At 59.1% G+C, this 15,982-nt stretch overlaps 2 protein-coding genes across 3 annotated transcripts; one reads left to right on the top strand and one right to left on the bottom strand.

The window, feature by feature from the left end:
- Positions 1-915: 915 nt before the first annotated feature.
- On the top strand, positions 916-6,670 carry PRR15L (proline rich 15 like). 2 transcript variants are annotated; one of them, XM_062216527.1, is made up of 2 exons: positions 916-1,088; positions 5,548-6,670. In XM_062216527.1, the coding sequence occupies exon 2, from the start codon at positions 5,575-5,577 to the stop codon at positions 5,866-5,868; it is 294 nt and encodes a 97-aa protein (XP_062072511.1). In that variant the 5' UTR covers positions 916-1,088; positions 5,548-5,574; the 3' UTR covers positions 5,869-6,670. The 2 variants fall into 2 exon arrangements, with proteins under 2 accessions (XP_062072511.1, XP_062072510.1); XM_062216526.1 differs by having other exon boundaries at positions 5,545-6,670.
- Positions 6,671-8,607: 1,937 nt separating this feature from the next.
- Positions 8,608-15,903, bottom strand: PNPO (pyridoxamine 5'-phosphate oxidase). The gene is made up of 7 exons (XM_062216950.1): positions 15,674-15,903; positions 14,672-14,796; positions 12,202-12,301; positions 11,444-11,497; positions 11,054-11,182; positions 10,808-10,878; positions 8,608-10,606 (listed from the first exon to the last, which is right to left on the bottom strand). Exons 1-7 carry the CDS (start codon positions 15,809-15,811, stop codon positions 10,438-10,440), a joined length of 786 nt encoding a protein of 261 aa, XP_062072934.1. The 5' UTR covers positions 15,812-15,903; the 3' UTR covers positions 8,608-10,437.
- Positions 15,904-15,982: the final 79 nt, after the last annotated feature.

Here is a 15,982-nt window from a genome sequence, read left to right as displayed (position 1 = left end):
CAGTCCCTGGAGGAAGGCAGCTGGCGGGCGGGTTGGGCGTCCAGGCAGGGCAGCATTAGGGATGCCAAATCTGCAGCAATGCTCTTAGGGGGTGAAATGCAAGCACCTGCAAGCCACCTGGGGCGGCTACAAAGCCTCATTCTCCAAGATGGCTGCAAGTTTAGGGCACTTTGCGGACAGGGAGGTCACTGTCACTGTTCCCTGAGCGTCTGATTGTCCCATGCAGAGCATCGGCGCCCTGGGTTTTGCACATGATCTCAAGGATCCTGAGGCCATCTTCAGTTGAAGAGGAGTGGGATGAAGGTGTTTCAGACCCCAAGGAGGGACCGGTGTCTCCCTCTTCCCCCCAGGTGGGGCCCTTCAGGGCAGGAGAGACCCCCAGCCCCTTCCCTAGCACCTGCCTCAGCTTTGAGGCTTGGGGCAGGCGGAGCCTACAGCCTGGGAACCGGTCTGCCAACCAGTTTAACCAGGACTGGTTTCGACTCAGGGAGTTCAAAGGGAGCTAGGGTGCACCCGGTCCTGCCCAGCCCAACAAAGGGAGCAGCCAGCGGCCCTTAACTCTTTCCCGGTTATGCCCTGGGCAACGTCCAGGCGGTGGTCGTGGTCGGTGCTGGAGCCACGTCTGAGTCCCTTTGGAGGGTGAACAGGGTGGGGTGATCTTGGCTACAGCCAGGGGGTGCAACCAAACACCCAAGAATGGGTAAACTGAGGAGAGAGGCTCCCGGGCTCCCCCACCCCAGGCTTCCCCTGGGATCCCTTCCTCCAGTGTGGCCGGTCCCTGGAGGACCCAGGCTTCAGGCTGGATGAAGGGGCGCTGGGATTGGATTTCTGGGGTAATGAATATTCATCAGCTTCAGCCAGCCTCTGCCTCTGTTTGCTTAGCCGGGAGGGGCTGGGTTTCAGGTTCACCTTGACTCCAGGAGCTGCCACAGCAGCGGAGCAGGTATCTGCTCCTGCACCTGCTCCTCTTGCACCTGACACACAGCTGCTCCTACCCACCTCGCCCGGCGCCCCGCAGGCACCCCGCCTCCCCTACTCTCCTTCTAAGGGAAGGTCTCGCCTCCAGCCCGGAGCAGTCAGGATTACAGGTACAGGGAGTGGGTGGTGGGTGGGGAAACCAAGGCACGGTCCCCAGGTGGGGCACCCAGGTCTGTGTCCAAGGCTCAGCGGGGAGGGGAACCCAGGCAGACTCAGCCTTCTGGGCCCTTGGAGGCTATCCAGGCCGAGCTCCTGCCCAGGAAGTTTGTCTCCAGACCACTTCCCACTTAACTCTGTTTTGGACTGCAGCCCGCCACTGACTCCCCGTGTTCTGCCAGTCTGGTAGGGATCTCTCCCTGCTCCTACCCAGGGCACCCCAGTCCCATCTACCCCCCTGGGGGTGCTCACCAGCGGGATGAGAGAGAAGGTTCTGGGTTTTGTCTTCCAACACAGAAACTGGCTCGCTCCTCTCCCGGGCACCTCCACCCCTCCGCCCCCGCCTCAGTCAATGGTTAACTCGTCCCAGCTCAGAAGGGGCCTGGCCCAGTCTGGACAGAGCCCTGCAGTGCAGCTCCCAGAGCCCAGCTGGGCTAGGGGCTGGGGGGACTGTCCCAAGGCACCCACATGCATGCCATGGTACTGACTGCCAAAGACAGAGGGTGGCAGGCTGTCTCCTTAGGCCCTCAGGGGCTGGTTTCCATCATCCCACAGATTGCAAGGCCTCAGGGCAAGGGCTCAGCCCTCAGCGAGGCCAGCTCAGGGCCCTCCAAAAGCAGGCCGTGGGGTCCACTGCTGTCACCAAATGCTGGTTTTGTTTGAAATCCCAAGTCTCTGACCCCAAGTCCCCTCCGGCCTTCTGTTCCCCGGGCTAGGGCCTCTGGCTATAGAAACCTTGCTCTTTGCAACTGTGGGTGTCTGGGAAGTTGGGATGTCACAGCACCCCAGTGGCCTGGCGGGAAGCACCCTGGAGACACCAGCACACAGAGGCCCCTTGGTGGAGGCCCTGGGCTGGGTACAAGGGTAACTCCCATCCCCATGTTTTTTTGACAAGTTCTTTGCAATCCATGGTTCCCTTCGCTCCAAGGGGCTTGAAGCCGCATGGAGTCCAACCTGAACTATGCACGTTGTAACGGGTATGCGTTAAGTAGCGCCGGAAAAGCCGCGGTCCCTCACGGAGCTGGGGCATCTGGCAGCCAGAGGAGGGAGCTGCAGGGGCTGGATCTTCTCTTCCTCTACTCCGCAGATAGGCGCTGGTGGAGCCAATGTGGGCTTTGCCTCGGACAAGGCAGCCACGGGGGCACCCACAGAGCAAGCCAGCACCCTCTCCTTCTCCAGGACGCCTTCCAGAAGCCCATGCTGGAACACCAAGTTCTGTGCAAGGCTGTGCTAAGCCCAGGAGGGGCAGGCTGCCAAAGCAAACCTCTCAGGCTGCCCGGGGTGCGCTCTGCTCTCCGGGAGGGGGTGCCTGGGACCTGTTTCTCCCGCCACTCTCACGCTCTCCTTCCCTTTCTAAGTGCGGGCTGCACAGGATCTCCCTGGTGGCCTCGCCTGCTGCTTGAGCCCAGCTAAGGGGACCGAGCAGCTGGCAGAGGGGGTCTGCTTCCCCCACAGGGTGGGTGTGCCCTGGGAAGGGGGGGGACATGGTGGATGCAGGCCTGCGACCGAGGCCGGCATCTGCTTTCCTCAATTCAAGGTGCTCTGCCCTTAAAAACTCCATACTCGTGGCCTGCACCGTGGCTCACTAGGCTAATCCTCCGCCTAGCAGCGCCGACACACCAGGTTCTAGTCCCGGTCGGGGCGCTGGATTCTGTCCTGGTTGCCCCTCTTCCAGGCCAGCTCTCTGCTGTGGCCCTGGAGGGCAGTGGAGGATGGCCCAAGTGCTTGGGCCCTGCACCCCATGGGAGACCAGGAGAAGCACCTGGCTCCTGCCATCGGATCAGCGCGGTGCGCCGGCTGCAGCGCGCCAGCTGCGGCGGCCATTGGAGGGTGAACCAATGGTAAAGGAAGACCTTTCTCTCTGTCTCTCTCTCTCACTGTCCACTCTGCCTGTCAAAAAGTAAAAAACAAAACAAAACAAAACTCCATACTCGTTATGAACATTCTGGAAATCAGAAAACTGTAACGGGGAGAAGAGATCCTCTTTTCCCTCTACAAAAAAGAAAACCCCTATGCATCACGGGGCGGATTCCTTTCGGATCTTTTTAGGAAAGGTAGTGAGGACCATCGGTCTGTGAAGGCGGTGAGGGATTTATTTGCTGTTACTGGGGCTGGCCGCTGCCCGCCCGGCTTCCTAGTGGTCACCGCGCTGCACCCTCCTTGCCAGAGCTTCACAGCCGGTACCCAGGAGTCCTGGGAACCCGACCACCCATCTCTCCGGGCCCACAAGTGCCTTGATTATCATCCCTCTGCCTGCTCCTTCCCTGATCTTAATTCCCATGGTCGGCTGTCCCCTGCTCCTGTCTCACCTGGCCAGCCGTCAGCGACGTCCAGGCGACCTCGCCTCCCAGAGCACCCACTGGCTCATGCTGCACCTTGTGGGAATCAGTGAAAGGCAGGGTGGTCTCTGAGACAGGCCACTGTGTGTCAGGGCACACGGCTCATGCGTGGAGAAGCCTGCGTGCCCTCGTGGAAGGTACAACCTGTGGTGACGGCACACACACTCAGAGCTCCACCTAAGCACCTTCCAGCTTTTCAGCTGCTTGGGAACCTCCTGTCCTTGTGCAGGGCCAGCAGGGGGAGGGCGCCATCTCTCAGTGGTCACTGCCAGACCCCTGAGTTTTACTCCATCAAGTGCGTCCACACCTCTGAGCACAGGGATTGACAGCGGAGCTAAATGCCAAGGCTGGACAGGATGGGGGAGGAAGCTGAAGCTCAGAGAAGTAGCCGGCCAGAGGGCACCAGGCTGGGACAGGGCCAGCCTGAGGTCCCCACTCCTCTGCCTCAGGAGAAACTTAGCACTCGGCTTGTCGCCACTGGGAAGTCCACATCGCACGCTCTTGCTATTAGATTCTCTTTAATTTTGTAATGGATTCCAAGCAAAATGCACAGGGCGTGTCTGTCCATGTATGAGCATCTACCTGCTCTGGTGATATAGTGGGAAGGTCTTGGCTATGGTGAGTGTCAAAGGCCTTGATGCTACGTGACCCGGGCAAGCCAGTGTCCTGCCTGCAGCACCAGGAGACCTCGAAGCTCCCACAGCCCTACAGGGCAATGGGGTGCAGCTGTCCCCCTGCCCCTGCTGGCTCTGTAGCTTCCCTATCCACGTTCCCTTGGTGGCCCTTGCTCCAGATCCCTCTTTATTTTGCACTCTTTGGAAGTGTCCGTCACACTCACCGGAATCCTGGCACATCCCGCCCTCCTATCAAGTCATTCTTCAGTTCTTTTTTTTTTAAGACTTATTTTTTTAAATAGTGGATCTTTTATTTATTTTTTTTAAAAAGAGATTTGTATTTTATTCATTTGAAAGGCAGAGAGGCCGGCGCCGTGGCTCAACAGGCTAATCCTCTGCCTTGCAGTGCTGGCACACCGGGTTCTAGTCCCGGTCGGGGCGCTGGATTCTGTTCCGGTTGCCCCTCTTCCAGGCCAGCTCTCTGCTGTGGCCCTGGAGGGCAGTGGAGGATGGCCCAAGTGCTTGGGCCCTGCACCCACATGGGAGACCAGGAGAAGCACCTGGCTCCTGCCTTCGCATCAGCGCGGTGTGCCGGCCGCAGCGCACTGGCCGCGGCGGCCATTGGAGGGTGAACCACCGGCAAAAAGGAAGACCTTTCTGTCTGTCTCTCTCTCTCTCTCACTGTTCACTCTGCCTGTCGAAAGAAAGAAAGAAAGAAAGAAAGAAAGAAAGAAAGAAAGGCAGAGTTACAGAGAGAGGGAGAGACAGACAGAGAGAGAGAGAGAGAGAGAGAGAAGGAGAGAAAGAGATCTCCTATCCCCTGGTTCACTCCCCAGATGGCCTCAATGGCCAGGGCTGGGCCAGACCAGAGCCAGGAGCCAGGAACTTCATTTGGGTTTCCCATGTGGGTGTGGGGGCCCAAACACTTGAGCCATCTTCTACCATTTTTCCCAGGCCATTAACAGGGAGCTGGATTGGAAGTGGGGCAGCCGGGACCCAAACTGGTGCCAATATGGGATGTTGGCGTTGCAGGTGGTGGCTTTACCCCCTGTGCCACAACCCCATCCCCTTAAGACCTATTTTATTTATTTGAAAGGCAGAGTAACAGAAACACACACACACACACACAGATTTTCCATCTGCAAGTTCATTCCCCCAATGGCTGCAACAGCTGGGGCTGGGTCAGACTGAAGCCAGGAGTCAGGGACTCTATCCAGGTCTCCCATGTGGGTGGTAGGGGCCCAAGCACTTGGGCCATCTTCTGCTGCTTCCCCAGGCACATTAGCAGGGAGCTGGATTGAAGGTAGAGCAGTGGGGACTGGGACCGGTGCTCCAATATGAGAACCCCCTGTAGCACACCGCCAGCCCCCATTCTTTGTGATCATGAGTCTAGAGCAAGCTGGCCCCGGGCACCCACCCACTTCCCCACTGACGGATGTCTCCTCCACCTCGCTCAGCAGAAAGCCCGCCTCGGCTTGGGGAGCGCCATGACTGAAGTTGGCTGGTGGAAGCTGACCTTCCTCCGGAAAAAGAAATCCACTCCCAAGGTGCTCTATGAGATCCCGGACTCCTACGTCCAGACGGAGGCCAGCGCAGAGCCCACCGCCGGCGCCCCCAGCAGTGACTTTAACAGCCGCCTGGAGAAGATTGTGGACAAGGGCACCAAGGGCAAGCACGTCAAGGTCTCCAACTCAGGCCGCTTCAAGGAGAAGAAAAAGGTGCGCGCCACGCTGGCCGAGAACCCCAGCCTCTTTGATGACCGGGAGGACAAAGGCCAGTGAAGGGGCCAGGGCAGGACGCGGGCCCCTCCCAGCTCCCTGCCTGCAGTGGGTCTGAGGCAGGAGCTCGCCACGCTGGCCTCTTGGGTGGCAGTGGAAGCCATGGGGTGGTTGGTGCCTGCTGGCAGGAAGTGTCTGCTGTTAGGTCTGTGTCCGTGTGCCCGGCTGTGTGCAAGACCTGGGAGATGCCCGTGTCTCCCCAACCTCCCCCTGATGACAAAGGCACTCCATCTAGCACGAGGAGGCGAACTCCTACCCAGGAAGAAACAGCCCGCCTTGAAGAAGTGGCACGGCCCACAGGGAGGTGGCCGTGGCAGGGAACCAGGGAACAGAGAGCGGGGAGTAGGACGGACTCTGCCTCCCCCCCCCCGCCCCCCGTTACCGGGCACAGGGTCAAAGGTGAGTGGGGATTGCTGCTCCCTGTGCCTTCTCTACCCGTGACTGTGCCCTGGACCCATCCTGAGATCAGCACCCGTTCCAGAAGCCACGTGACAGGGGGTGGTTTCCTTGGAGCCAGAGGTGGAGATGTTGAACTTGAGCTCACCTCCTAAGACAAGCAGTGAACTTCCTGGAACTTTGCCCCAGGTGTGGAGGAGCAGAGGACCCCGGCACTCTGCGGGGAATGCTGCAGAGCCCATCAGTGACCCCCGGGTTCCTGCTTTGGCCACACCGCCGCGGAGGTGGCCAATCACAGGGGCAGCCAGCAGCCAGTTTTTTCCTGTCCTTCCCATCCTCATATTTAAGATGGATCAGCCCCAGTGATGAGTTCTGGAGCCTCGAATTTTGTTTAAAAAAATTAATTGTAGGTTTCCGTCATTGTAATCAACAACGCCGCCAAGGCAGGGGGAGCCGATTTTGCCAGTGCTTGGCGCTACCGAGCTGGCCGTGTGTCGCGTCTGTGCCCTCTCCCTGCAAGCACGGTGGGCCTTTGAGCTCAGGCTGCTGTCGCCCAGCTTCGGGAAGGGTCCCCCACATGTGACAGTGAAGGACCCGGGTCACTCATTTTGCGCTCAAGTTATGGCTGGGGGCAGAGGGGAGGCAGAGGGAGGAGCTGGTTACTGCTCAGTGGTCAGTTCCCTCTGGTCGGCTTCAGAGAGTAGGAGAGTTCTTTAGTGACTGGCCCCAAAGTCCCAGTTTGGTTTGGGATCAGGATTCAAATTCTGCCTCCACCCCTTAGTAGCGGGGTGCCCTTGGGAATTTCTTCTAAAAAAACTCCTCTGCCTCAGTTCCCTCTTCTCTGGCAGGGGGCTGTACTTACCTGTGTTCGCAGGAAGTGGGCAGTGGTAAGTGGCCCATAGCGGTGCCACAGCGGGTGCTTCCCACACAGCCCACGGCCGCAGTGCGAGAGGAGGAGGGTGCTCTCTCCCAACATCTCCGCTCTGGCTCTTTCTCAAGCCACAAGAGCTGGGAAGTGGAAGAAATTGGCCAAATCTCTGGTGCCCATGGTGGGAACACAGGGAGAGACCATGGTGGCTACTAAAGCTTCCGGTTGGCTCCCAGCGGGCTGCGGGGCTGCCCTACCCCAGGGAGCTGTCGCTTAGGAAATCCGTCACCAACACAAACAGATCCACACCCCAGGGCCCTTGCTGGTGCCTCCTGCAGGCAATGGGGCACTCAGAGGATCAGGAGGAACTGAGGGTGGGATCCTCCCTACACAGAGCACTAAGGGTCTCGCCAGTTACTCAGTCCATAAAACTTCCTACAGAGGAGCTCAGCTGTTCCCCACACTGGCAGCCCTGTTGGTGCTAACAGGCACTGTGGACCGAGCGCACCCCAGGCTCCTCACTTCACAAGCCCCACTTCCCAACTCAGTTAGCTGAGGCTCAGCGAGGTCAAATCACTCACCCTAGGTCAGGCGCTGGCAGTGGCAGAGCTGGGACTGAAGCCAGAGCTGGCCTGTGCCTGTGACCACGGCCCCACAATCCTCTCCCACCCCGAGTCTCATCTGCCCCTCCCCCGGTGTGTGGGGGAAGACAGGAAATGGAGGCTGAGGACAAAAAGGTGCACAAGCCCCTTGTGCAGAAGTGGGCAGGGGAGAGGACAGAGGGCTGTGTCTGCTTCTCAGGGTGCTGGAGGTGAGCACGCTCCGAGGAGGCTGAACAGGTCAGGAGCCCAGGAGAAGCCACGCAACTCCGAGCCTGGCTGTCTCCCCAGACCCCAATCTGCAGGACCTCCCCACCAGCCTACCTGGGGTTCCCTCCCGTGGGCCCTGGGCCACAAAGCCACCGTTCTAGCTAATACTGGCACCACACTGCCACCTGCTCCAGTACTACCATCACCCCTTCTGTGTTTTGTGTGCTGATCCAGTTCACAGCCCCAAAGTGATCCTCATAGGGATCTTCCAGGGATACCCCACATGTACCCACACGATGGGGGCTGCCTGGGGTGGGGAGAAGCTAAAGGGACATCTGGCTCCTTAGGGAGGCCGAGCAAGGCACCTGCAAGTGTTCACAAGGCCAGAGGAGGAGGAGGAAACAAGAGTGCAAACACGCAGGAGCCGGGAGAGGCTACCGGTTATCGACCACAGTTTCACTGGGACCAGACCCAAGCAGAGGGAGGGGGGAGGCAGAGGAGGCCGGCTACAACCGGCCTCCACTGCCCAGAAGGGGCCCACCCTGGGCGGCGGGCTCCCCCTGCTGGACGCCCAACCTACGCGGCAAGGAGAAGCAAGGTGGGAGGAATTCGCCAATTTCCCTCCTTGGGAAGGGGTGAGACCAGGCCAAGTAGAACATTAACATCAGGCACGGTTGACGGGCTTTATTACAGATTTGGTACAGTGATTGACAGAGAACTAGAAACGAAGAGCTGAGATTAGCCTCAAAGCTGGGGGGACACACAGCCCCCAGTAACGGGAAGGGAACACTTCACACCCACAAGAACATGTGCCTTCACTAAAAGTCACAACCCTCAGCACAGCACTGAACAGGCAGGATAAGGTGAAGCAGCCAGGGCAAACGCTACACTCAGGTCCTAGGGGCGTCCACACAGGAGGGGCTGCCCTCGGAGGGGCCCTGAAACCCACGTCCATTGAGGGGAAGGAAGCACGGTCTGTAGAGTAGTAAGTTCAATGGCAGCCAGTGCAAGTCAGTTTTCCGATCCTGGCTTAGTCACAGCAAACATGTACCCAGCCTGGCTCCTCTGTAGCCAGCAGGCTTGTGCTCAAGGAAAGCAGATACGCAGGACAGTTCAGCACAGGACGAGGCCAAGGGTTTATGAAGCATCACAAATGGGGTGGGGTGGGGGGAGGTCGCAGGTTGGGAGGTTGATGTCAGTGCCTCACGTCACCTGGGGGCTTGTTTAATTGCAGGACTGGGTTCACTGGGGCTGGGGGTGGGCGCCAGGCTCTCGAATGGGCTTCCAAAGGGCTGCTGGACCACACGGCCCGCAGCACGGCTCTCGCAGGCGCTGGTGACCGTGGCTGCACGGAACCCCCTGGGCCACTGCCCAGGGAGACCCAGGTAATCCCAGCATCATCACCAGCAGAGGCGGGGAGTAGGGAAAAGGGGGTGTGTGAGTAACCTGAAAAGCAGAAGCTCAACAATAATTTAATTTTATATTTGGAAAATTCAATACACATATGAACACACACACACGCGCACACACAGGCTCTATGAGCAAACATGGACTGTAAAACTTGATTAAAATCGTCCTGGCCTTTAGGTAGCAGCACATGAATCCCTTCCAGAGTTCCTGGCTCACTGGGATTGAGGGGCTCTGGGGACAGGACCCCCACCACCCTACAGACAGCCCACCCGCTCCTGCTCCCGGGAAGTTCAGATCAGCTGAAATCTCTCACAGTGCTGAGGTGACAGCTTCCCTGCAGTTCCCAATTGTGGGTCCCCGGGAGCCACAGAGAAGAAATTTACTGTTTTGCTTATTGATGTGCTTCAAATAACAGAAGGCAGAAATGAAGTGGGGCAGATGCCACAGAAACATCCCACCAGGAAGTGAGTTCAGGCTCTTTTAGTTGTAACCAGCGGAACTCAGTTCAAGTTCAAGCACACACTTGAAGGAGCTGAGTGGGAGCAGCGGGTGTGTTGAGGCAGGAGGAGAAATTGCACAGCCCCGGTGTGGGAAGGAAGGTTCCAGGGTGGCCTGGGGATTTCAGCAGCCAGAAGTTAACGACTCCCAAGGCCTCGGGTCTCTCCATGTCAAAGATCAAATTATTGGCAAGAAGATCTGATTGGCTAGATTGGCTCCGGTGCCTAGGCCGGGGCCAGTCGGCTCTGACCAGTGGGATTCCGGGGTGACAGACAAGGCTGCTGGGGCAGGGGCTCACCTCATCACCTGAAGGGGAGTCTCAGCCAGTCACCCCTGGAGAGAGCTAGTCCAATACACCCTAAGCAAGGTCAAGAAAATCATCACGGAATTACCACTCCCCCTCCATGATTCTCTACAGCACCGTTACACTCACGCGAGCAGCCAGCTGGGAGCCAGCGAGTACAGCGAGCTCAGAGGCCCGGCCCTGAGGAGCCCCACACGTCAGGGTGGGGAGGAAGCGGAGTTCACAAAGGGCCTGGCTCCCCAGCACACAGCCTCTCTCGGCACCGAGCCCCAGCGCCGCCGCAGCGGTCAAGGCGCGAGTCTCTCGTAGAGCCAGCCTTCCTCCCCGCGCCGGGTCATGGGCCCCAGCGCCGCATCGCCCGCGGGCTGGCCGCGCCGAAAGACAATCCGGTCATGCAGGCGGTTGGTCTGGCCTTGCCAGAACTCCATCACCTGTGGGCACAGGAGGTAGCCGCCCCTACAAAGAGAAGCAGGGCTTTCAGGGCTTGTGACCCGTCCAGCCGGTCACTCTCCTGTCCCCATCCCTCAGCCCGCGGAGGGTGGAGCTTGCTGGGATGCAACCGTAGAGAGGGCGGCTGGGAGACAGACAGGGACAGTCCGCACTTCCACAGAGGGGGTCCTGGGAGTCCTCTCTCCATGGCTACCAGGCGTCACTCACCAGTATTTTGGCTTGGGCACCTCTTGCTCCCTGTAGAGCTGCTCCAGTTCCTCATTCTTCTTTCTCAGATACTGACGGGGGAGGAGAGGAGAGAAAGGCCAGGCCCGGTCGGCAATGCACTCAGTGAGCACATGCTCTGGGCTGAGCTGAGGACACAGCAAGCGGGCTGGCCTGCCCCCCGGGACCGTGTCCCCCCTCCCCATGTCCACCTTGCAGGACGGACAGCCCCGGAGGAGCCCCACTCACCTCCCGGTCGGGGATCACCGAGCTCTGCTGACTGACCACAGCTCCGATCTGGCTGCTCTTGGGACGGGAGTGGAAGTAGCTCTCAGCCTCCTCCTCAGGCAGCTTCTTCACGGGGCCCTCCACGCGCACCTGTGCAGGGGTGGCCTTGGCTGAGTGGCGACCGGTGCCATCGCCCTCCCTGCCCGCCCAGGCACGGTTCCTCGCTGTTTCCCTGCCGACTGTCCCGGCCCTCCTGGCTCCTTCTAGACCAATCAACTGAGAGCGAGTACAGAGGTGAGGTCGAGGCAGGACGCTTGCCCAGTCTGGGGAATTTCAGTAGGCTCCTCCAGAACTCAGGCCCCTGTCTGCTGGGCCCCCCACCCCCAGGCCATCCTGGGAGCGCTCACTCACCTGACGGTTTAGGGGCTCCCAGTAGAAGACGAGGGACGCGAAGGGATTCGAGTCCTGAAAACGGGAGCGGATCCAGAGAGAGCCATCAGGGCAGGCAGAGGATGCCTCCAGTGAGAGGGAAAGGCAGGGGACGCGCGGACGCAGGCCCCCCAGAAGACGCCTTCACGGTCATCTCCGTGCAGACAGGCTCGGCGAGGTTATGCAAGGTGCCCGAGTTCATGCAGCGGGTGACAGAGCTGGGCTGAGGCCAGCCTGACTGCAGAGGGAGGTGTGGCAGCGTCGCTCTCCCGTGGATTTGTGAGCCCCGGCTGAGAAGTATGCGTCTGGCTGGCACCAACTCAGGGAGGGCTACGCTTTGTGGATTTACTGAACGCAAAGCGCCAAGCCCGTCTGACACCAGGAGGGGCTGGGAGTATCAGAGCGAACACAGGCACAGCTCTACTCCCACAGAGCCTGCCGCTTAGCAGGAGGGAATCGATCATCGCACAGGTACAACTGGAGGAGTGGCAGACAGCTGAGTGGCAAGTTCTAGGAAGGCCTGCCTGGGGACAACATTTGGGCTGAGACCTGCAGGAACAGGAGACGAGGAGGCGCCTGCTAGGTGACAGCAGTGGAGGTGGCGAGGGTGCGCATTCATGGTCAGGGAAGAGCAGGTGCGAAGGTCAGGGGGCAGGCGGGCGCCTGAGCAGGGCGGCGAGGCGGAAGCGGGTGGCACAGCAGCCCCCGAAGCCCTGGGAGGGACCCTGGGGGACCCTCACCAGCTCCTTTCCTTTGCGACTCTCGAAGTTGGTGAAGAAGCGGAAGCCGTCCTTGCCAAAGCCCTTCAGCAGCAACATGCGGGCAGAGGGCTTCCCGTCCCTGGCAGCAAAGAGCAGAGCGCCGGGGTCAGGGCCCACTTCCTCATCCTGGTTCCGAGCCCCTCCCCCGAGATGTCTGGGCACTGCCTCCAACTCTGCCCGCCTCCCCCACCCCGTACCTAGCTCTCCCCACTCGCACGTGTTCCTGGGGGGGTACAGGTGTGATGTCACTGCCTAGGGTCCTGGATCGAGTTGTGTCCCCCCAGAAGCCGTATGTCAAAAGCTGTAACCCCCAGTGTGACAGTACTTGGAGATGGAACTGTAGGGGGCCCATCAAGGTGAAACAAGGTCACAGGGATGGGGCACTGGTCCAACAGGGCTGGTGTCCTTGTAGAAAGAGGAAGAAAACCACTGAGCACAGGAGCGGCGGTGGAGGAAAGGCAGCCATCTGCAGCTACAAAGAAACCAACCCTGGGGCTGGTGTTGTGTCACAGTGAGCCAAGCCGCCACCTACAATGCCAGCACCCCATACCAGCGCCTGTCCAACTCCCAGCTGCTCCACTTCCCATCCGGCTCCCTGCTAATGCACCTGGGAAAGCAGCAGAAGATGGCCCAAGTGTTTGTCCCCTGCACCCACATGGGAGACCCAGATGCAGTTCCAGGCTCCTGGCTTTGGCTTGGCCCAGTCCTGGCCGTTGCAGCCATTTGGGGAGTGAACCAGCTGGCAGAGAATATCTCTGTCTTTCCTTCTGTCTGAAATTCTGCCTTTCAAGTATGTGTGTGTGTATAATATATATTTTATATGCATAAAATATATAAGAGAGAGAGAGGAAGGGAGGGAAGGAGGGATGGACAAACAACCCTGACAGCACCTTGATCTTGGACTTAGACTCCAGAGCTGAGAACTGTGCTGCTTCAGCCACCACGGCTACAGAGTTGTGTACGGCAGCCCTAGCGAGCACATCAGACCAACAATGCAGCCGCAGACGGAGCACTTACGGCAGGCTCTGCTCAGAGCTCGGGGGATGTACAGGGGCACGGGACAGGAGCCCTGCCTTCAAGGTGTCGCACAGCAGTGAGGGGCACAAGAAGAGTGGAAAAAGGCTAACAGGAGAGACGTCTCAAAGGGTAGACGGTTGTCAAGTGACTGACAGAGCGGAGCTCTGTCTTGGTAACAGGAGAGGGACAGAACTTCATGGAGGGCTCCCAGGAGGCGCGGCTTTTTTTTTTTTTTTTTTAAGATTTATTTTATTTATTTGAAAGACAGAGTTACAGAGAGAGGTCTTCCATCTGCTGGTTCACTCCCCCAGATGGCCACAACTGCCAGAGGTGTGCTGAGCAGAGAGCTGGATTGGAAGAGGAGCAGCTGGGACTAGAACTAGTGCCTACATGGGATGCCGGTGCTTCAGGCCAGGGTTTTAACCCACTGCACCACAGCGCCGCACCCCTCCCCCCCCCTTTTTTTTTGACAGGCAGAGTTAGACAGTGAGAAAGAGAGAGAGTGAAAGGTCTTCCTTCCGTTGGTTCACCCCCTAAATGGCTGCTATGGCCGTGCTGCGCCGATCCGAAGCCAGGAGCCAGGTGCTTCTCCTGGTCTCCCATGCGGGTGCAGGGCCCAAGCACTTGGGCCATCCTCCACTGCACTCCCGGGCCACAGCAGAGAGCTGGACTGGAAGAGGAGCAACCGGGACAGAATCCAGCACCCCAACCAGGACTAGAACCTGGTGTGCCGGTGCCGCAGGCGGAGGATTAGCCTAGTGAGCTACGTGCTGGCCCGGCTTTTTTTTTTTAAAGATTAACTTTGTTTATTTATACAACAGAGTGACAGAGAGAAAGACAGGGAGGGGCAGGGTGGGGGAGGGAAGCGAGACAGCACAGCGAGAGTGCTCTTCCATCTGCTGGTTCATCCCCCAAATGGCCTCAGTGGCTAAGCCTGGACCAGACGAAGCTGGAAGCCAGGAGCTTCTTCTGGGTCTTCCATGTGGGTGCAGGTGCCCAGGTACTTGGGCCATCTTCTGCTGGATCAGAAGCAGAGTAGCTGGGACTCAAACAGCACTCCAGTATGGGATGCCGGCATTGCAGCCAGTGGTCTAAACCATTTCGACACAACGCTGGTCCCGAGGCTTGGCTCTTACAGGGCAAATGGGGCTGGGTGGTTGCAGACACAAGGGAGGCACAGAGTTGTGTGTGGGTGCATCCAAGGCAGAGGTGAACCAGGCACCGTGTGTTATCACTGACATGGAATTCAGGGCTCTGATCTTTGGTTTCTAAGTGAGGGTACTGAGGCCCAGAGTGGACAAGTAACCTCCCCGAGGCCACACAGCATGCTAGTAATAGCTGGAACCACAGAGCTCACATCTACGGAGTTGAGAGCTTCCTACATTTCCCACTTCATCTGTGCCCACCCAGAGGGACTCACGGCCATGCTCACCTGGTGCAGGTGGCCAGACACATGGCGTTGGCTTCCCCTATGTCAGGACACTGGACAGCCTCCTCGAACCAGGCAGCGAACTGCTTCATGGGGTCCAGGGAGGTCAGATGAGCCTCCTCAAAAGCCTGGCAGTTTTATTTCATTTAATATAGTGAATCACAGCATGTACTTGGCAATCATTCACTCATTCGGTCCTCACAACGACGGCCTCCTAGCAAAACACGGGAGGGAGGTGCCGCGTCCCATTTTGCGGACAAGGAAGTCGGAAGGAAAGGGTCAGACAACCCTCCCAGGCCCACTGCTAGCGACGGTGAGCCAGGGATGCATGTCTCAGGTGTCTACACTGCCTGTGTGTCAGAATCACCCGGGGAGCCTACAAACATGGGCTCCTGGGCTGCTTCCCCCACTCCCATCTAGTCCCATTCCGTAGGTCATGAAAACCCGCATTTCTGGAAACACTCGCATGCAAACAGATCGGGTGACTGTGGCTCCGGACCCCGATTCCTAACTCCGAGGCAGGAAACGGAACAGAACATCTCCCAGATGACAGGAGAAGGTCCTGAAGCAGGCAGAGCCAAGCCTTCTCCTCCCCCATTCCACTTGCGCTAGGGATGGGACATTCTGTAAGGTCGTTGCCACTGCTCTCAGCACCTACAAAGTTCTAAATCCACAGCATTCTGCAAGGTGGGTACTGCGCCCCTGCAGGTGGCCACGCTCACGCACAGAGGGGTTGAACAAATCGCCCAGGGCCACACGTCCAGTCCCAGGGGCCGAGGCCAGCCCAGGCGGGCTCCGGGGTTCGCGCTCTGGTCCTCTAGGACGAGCTGCCTGGTGAGCCCGTCCCCAGGACAGCTCCCAGGGCGCTCGTCTCTGGACCTCCCGTTCTATCTTGGGGATGCCTCCCAGGCCCTTCGCCCCAGAACCCCGGTGGGGCTCCTCCGACTCTCTCCGGGACCCCCGCCCCCGCCGCCCCCTGCGGGAGGCCCTGCCCTGGGTCAGCACCTCTCGGTCCCCGCGGTAACTCTTGCGCATCGGTCCCAGGTCCATGGCAGCACCGCGCCCGCACAGGTGACGCACGTAGCCCGGCCACTCAGCAGGTCGCCCGAACTTCACAGTGACGCCTCGCAGCCCGCACGTCATGAGGGCCGCCGGCCACGTGACCCGGCGTCGCTGGGCGCTGGGTTCTGTTGGATTCGGAACCAGTTTCTTGGCGGGGGCGTCTGGATTTGCCAGACACGGAGCTAACCTAACAGAGCCTCGCGCAGCCAATGGGAGTGCAGGATCAGAGGAGGGAGACAGACGCGGAGAGGT

This window comes from Lepus europaeus, chromosome 18 (genome assembly GCF_033115175.1).
Source record: "Lepus europaeus isolate LE1 chromosome 18, mLepTim1.pri, whole genome shotgun sequence".
In the NCBI taxonomy this organism is placed as follows: domain Eukaryota; kingdom Metazoa; phylum Chordata; class Mammalia; order Lagomorpha; family Leporidae; genus Lepus; species Lepus europaeus.
This window is presented reverse-complemented; position numbering and strand designations above follow the sequence as displayed.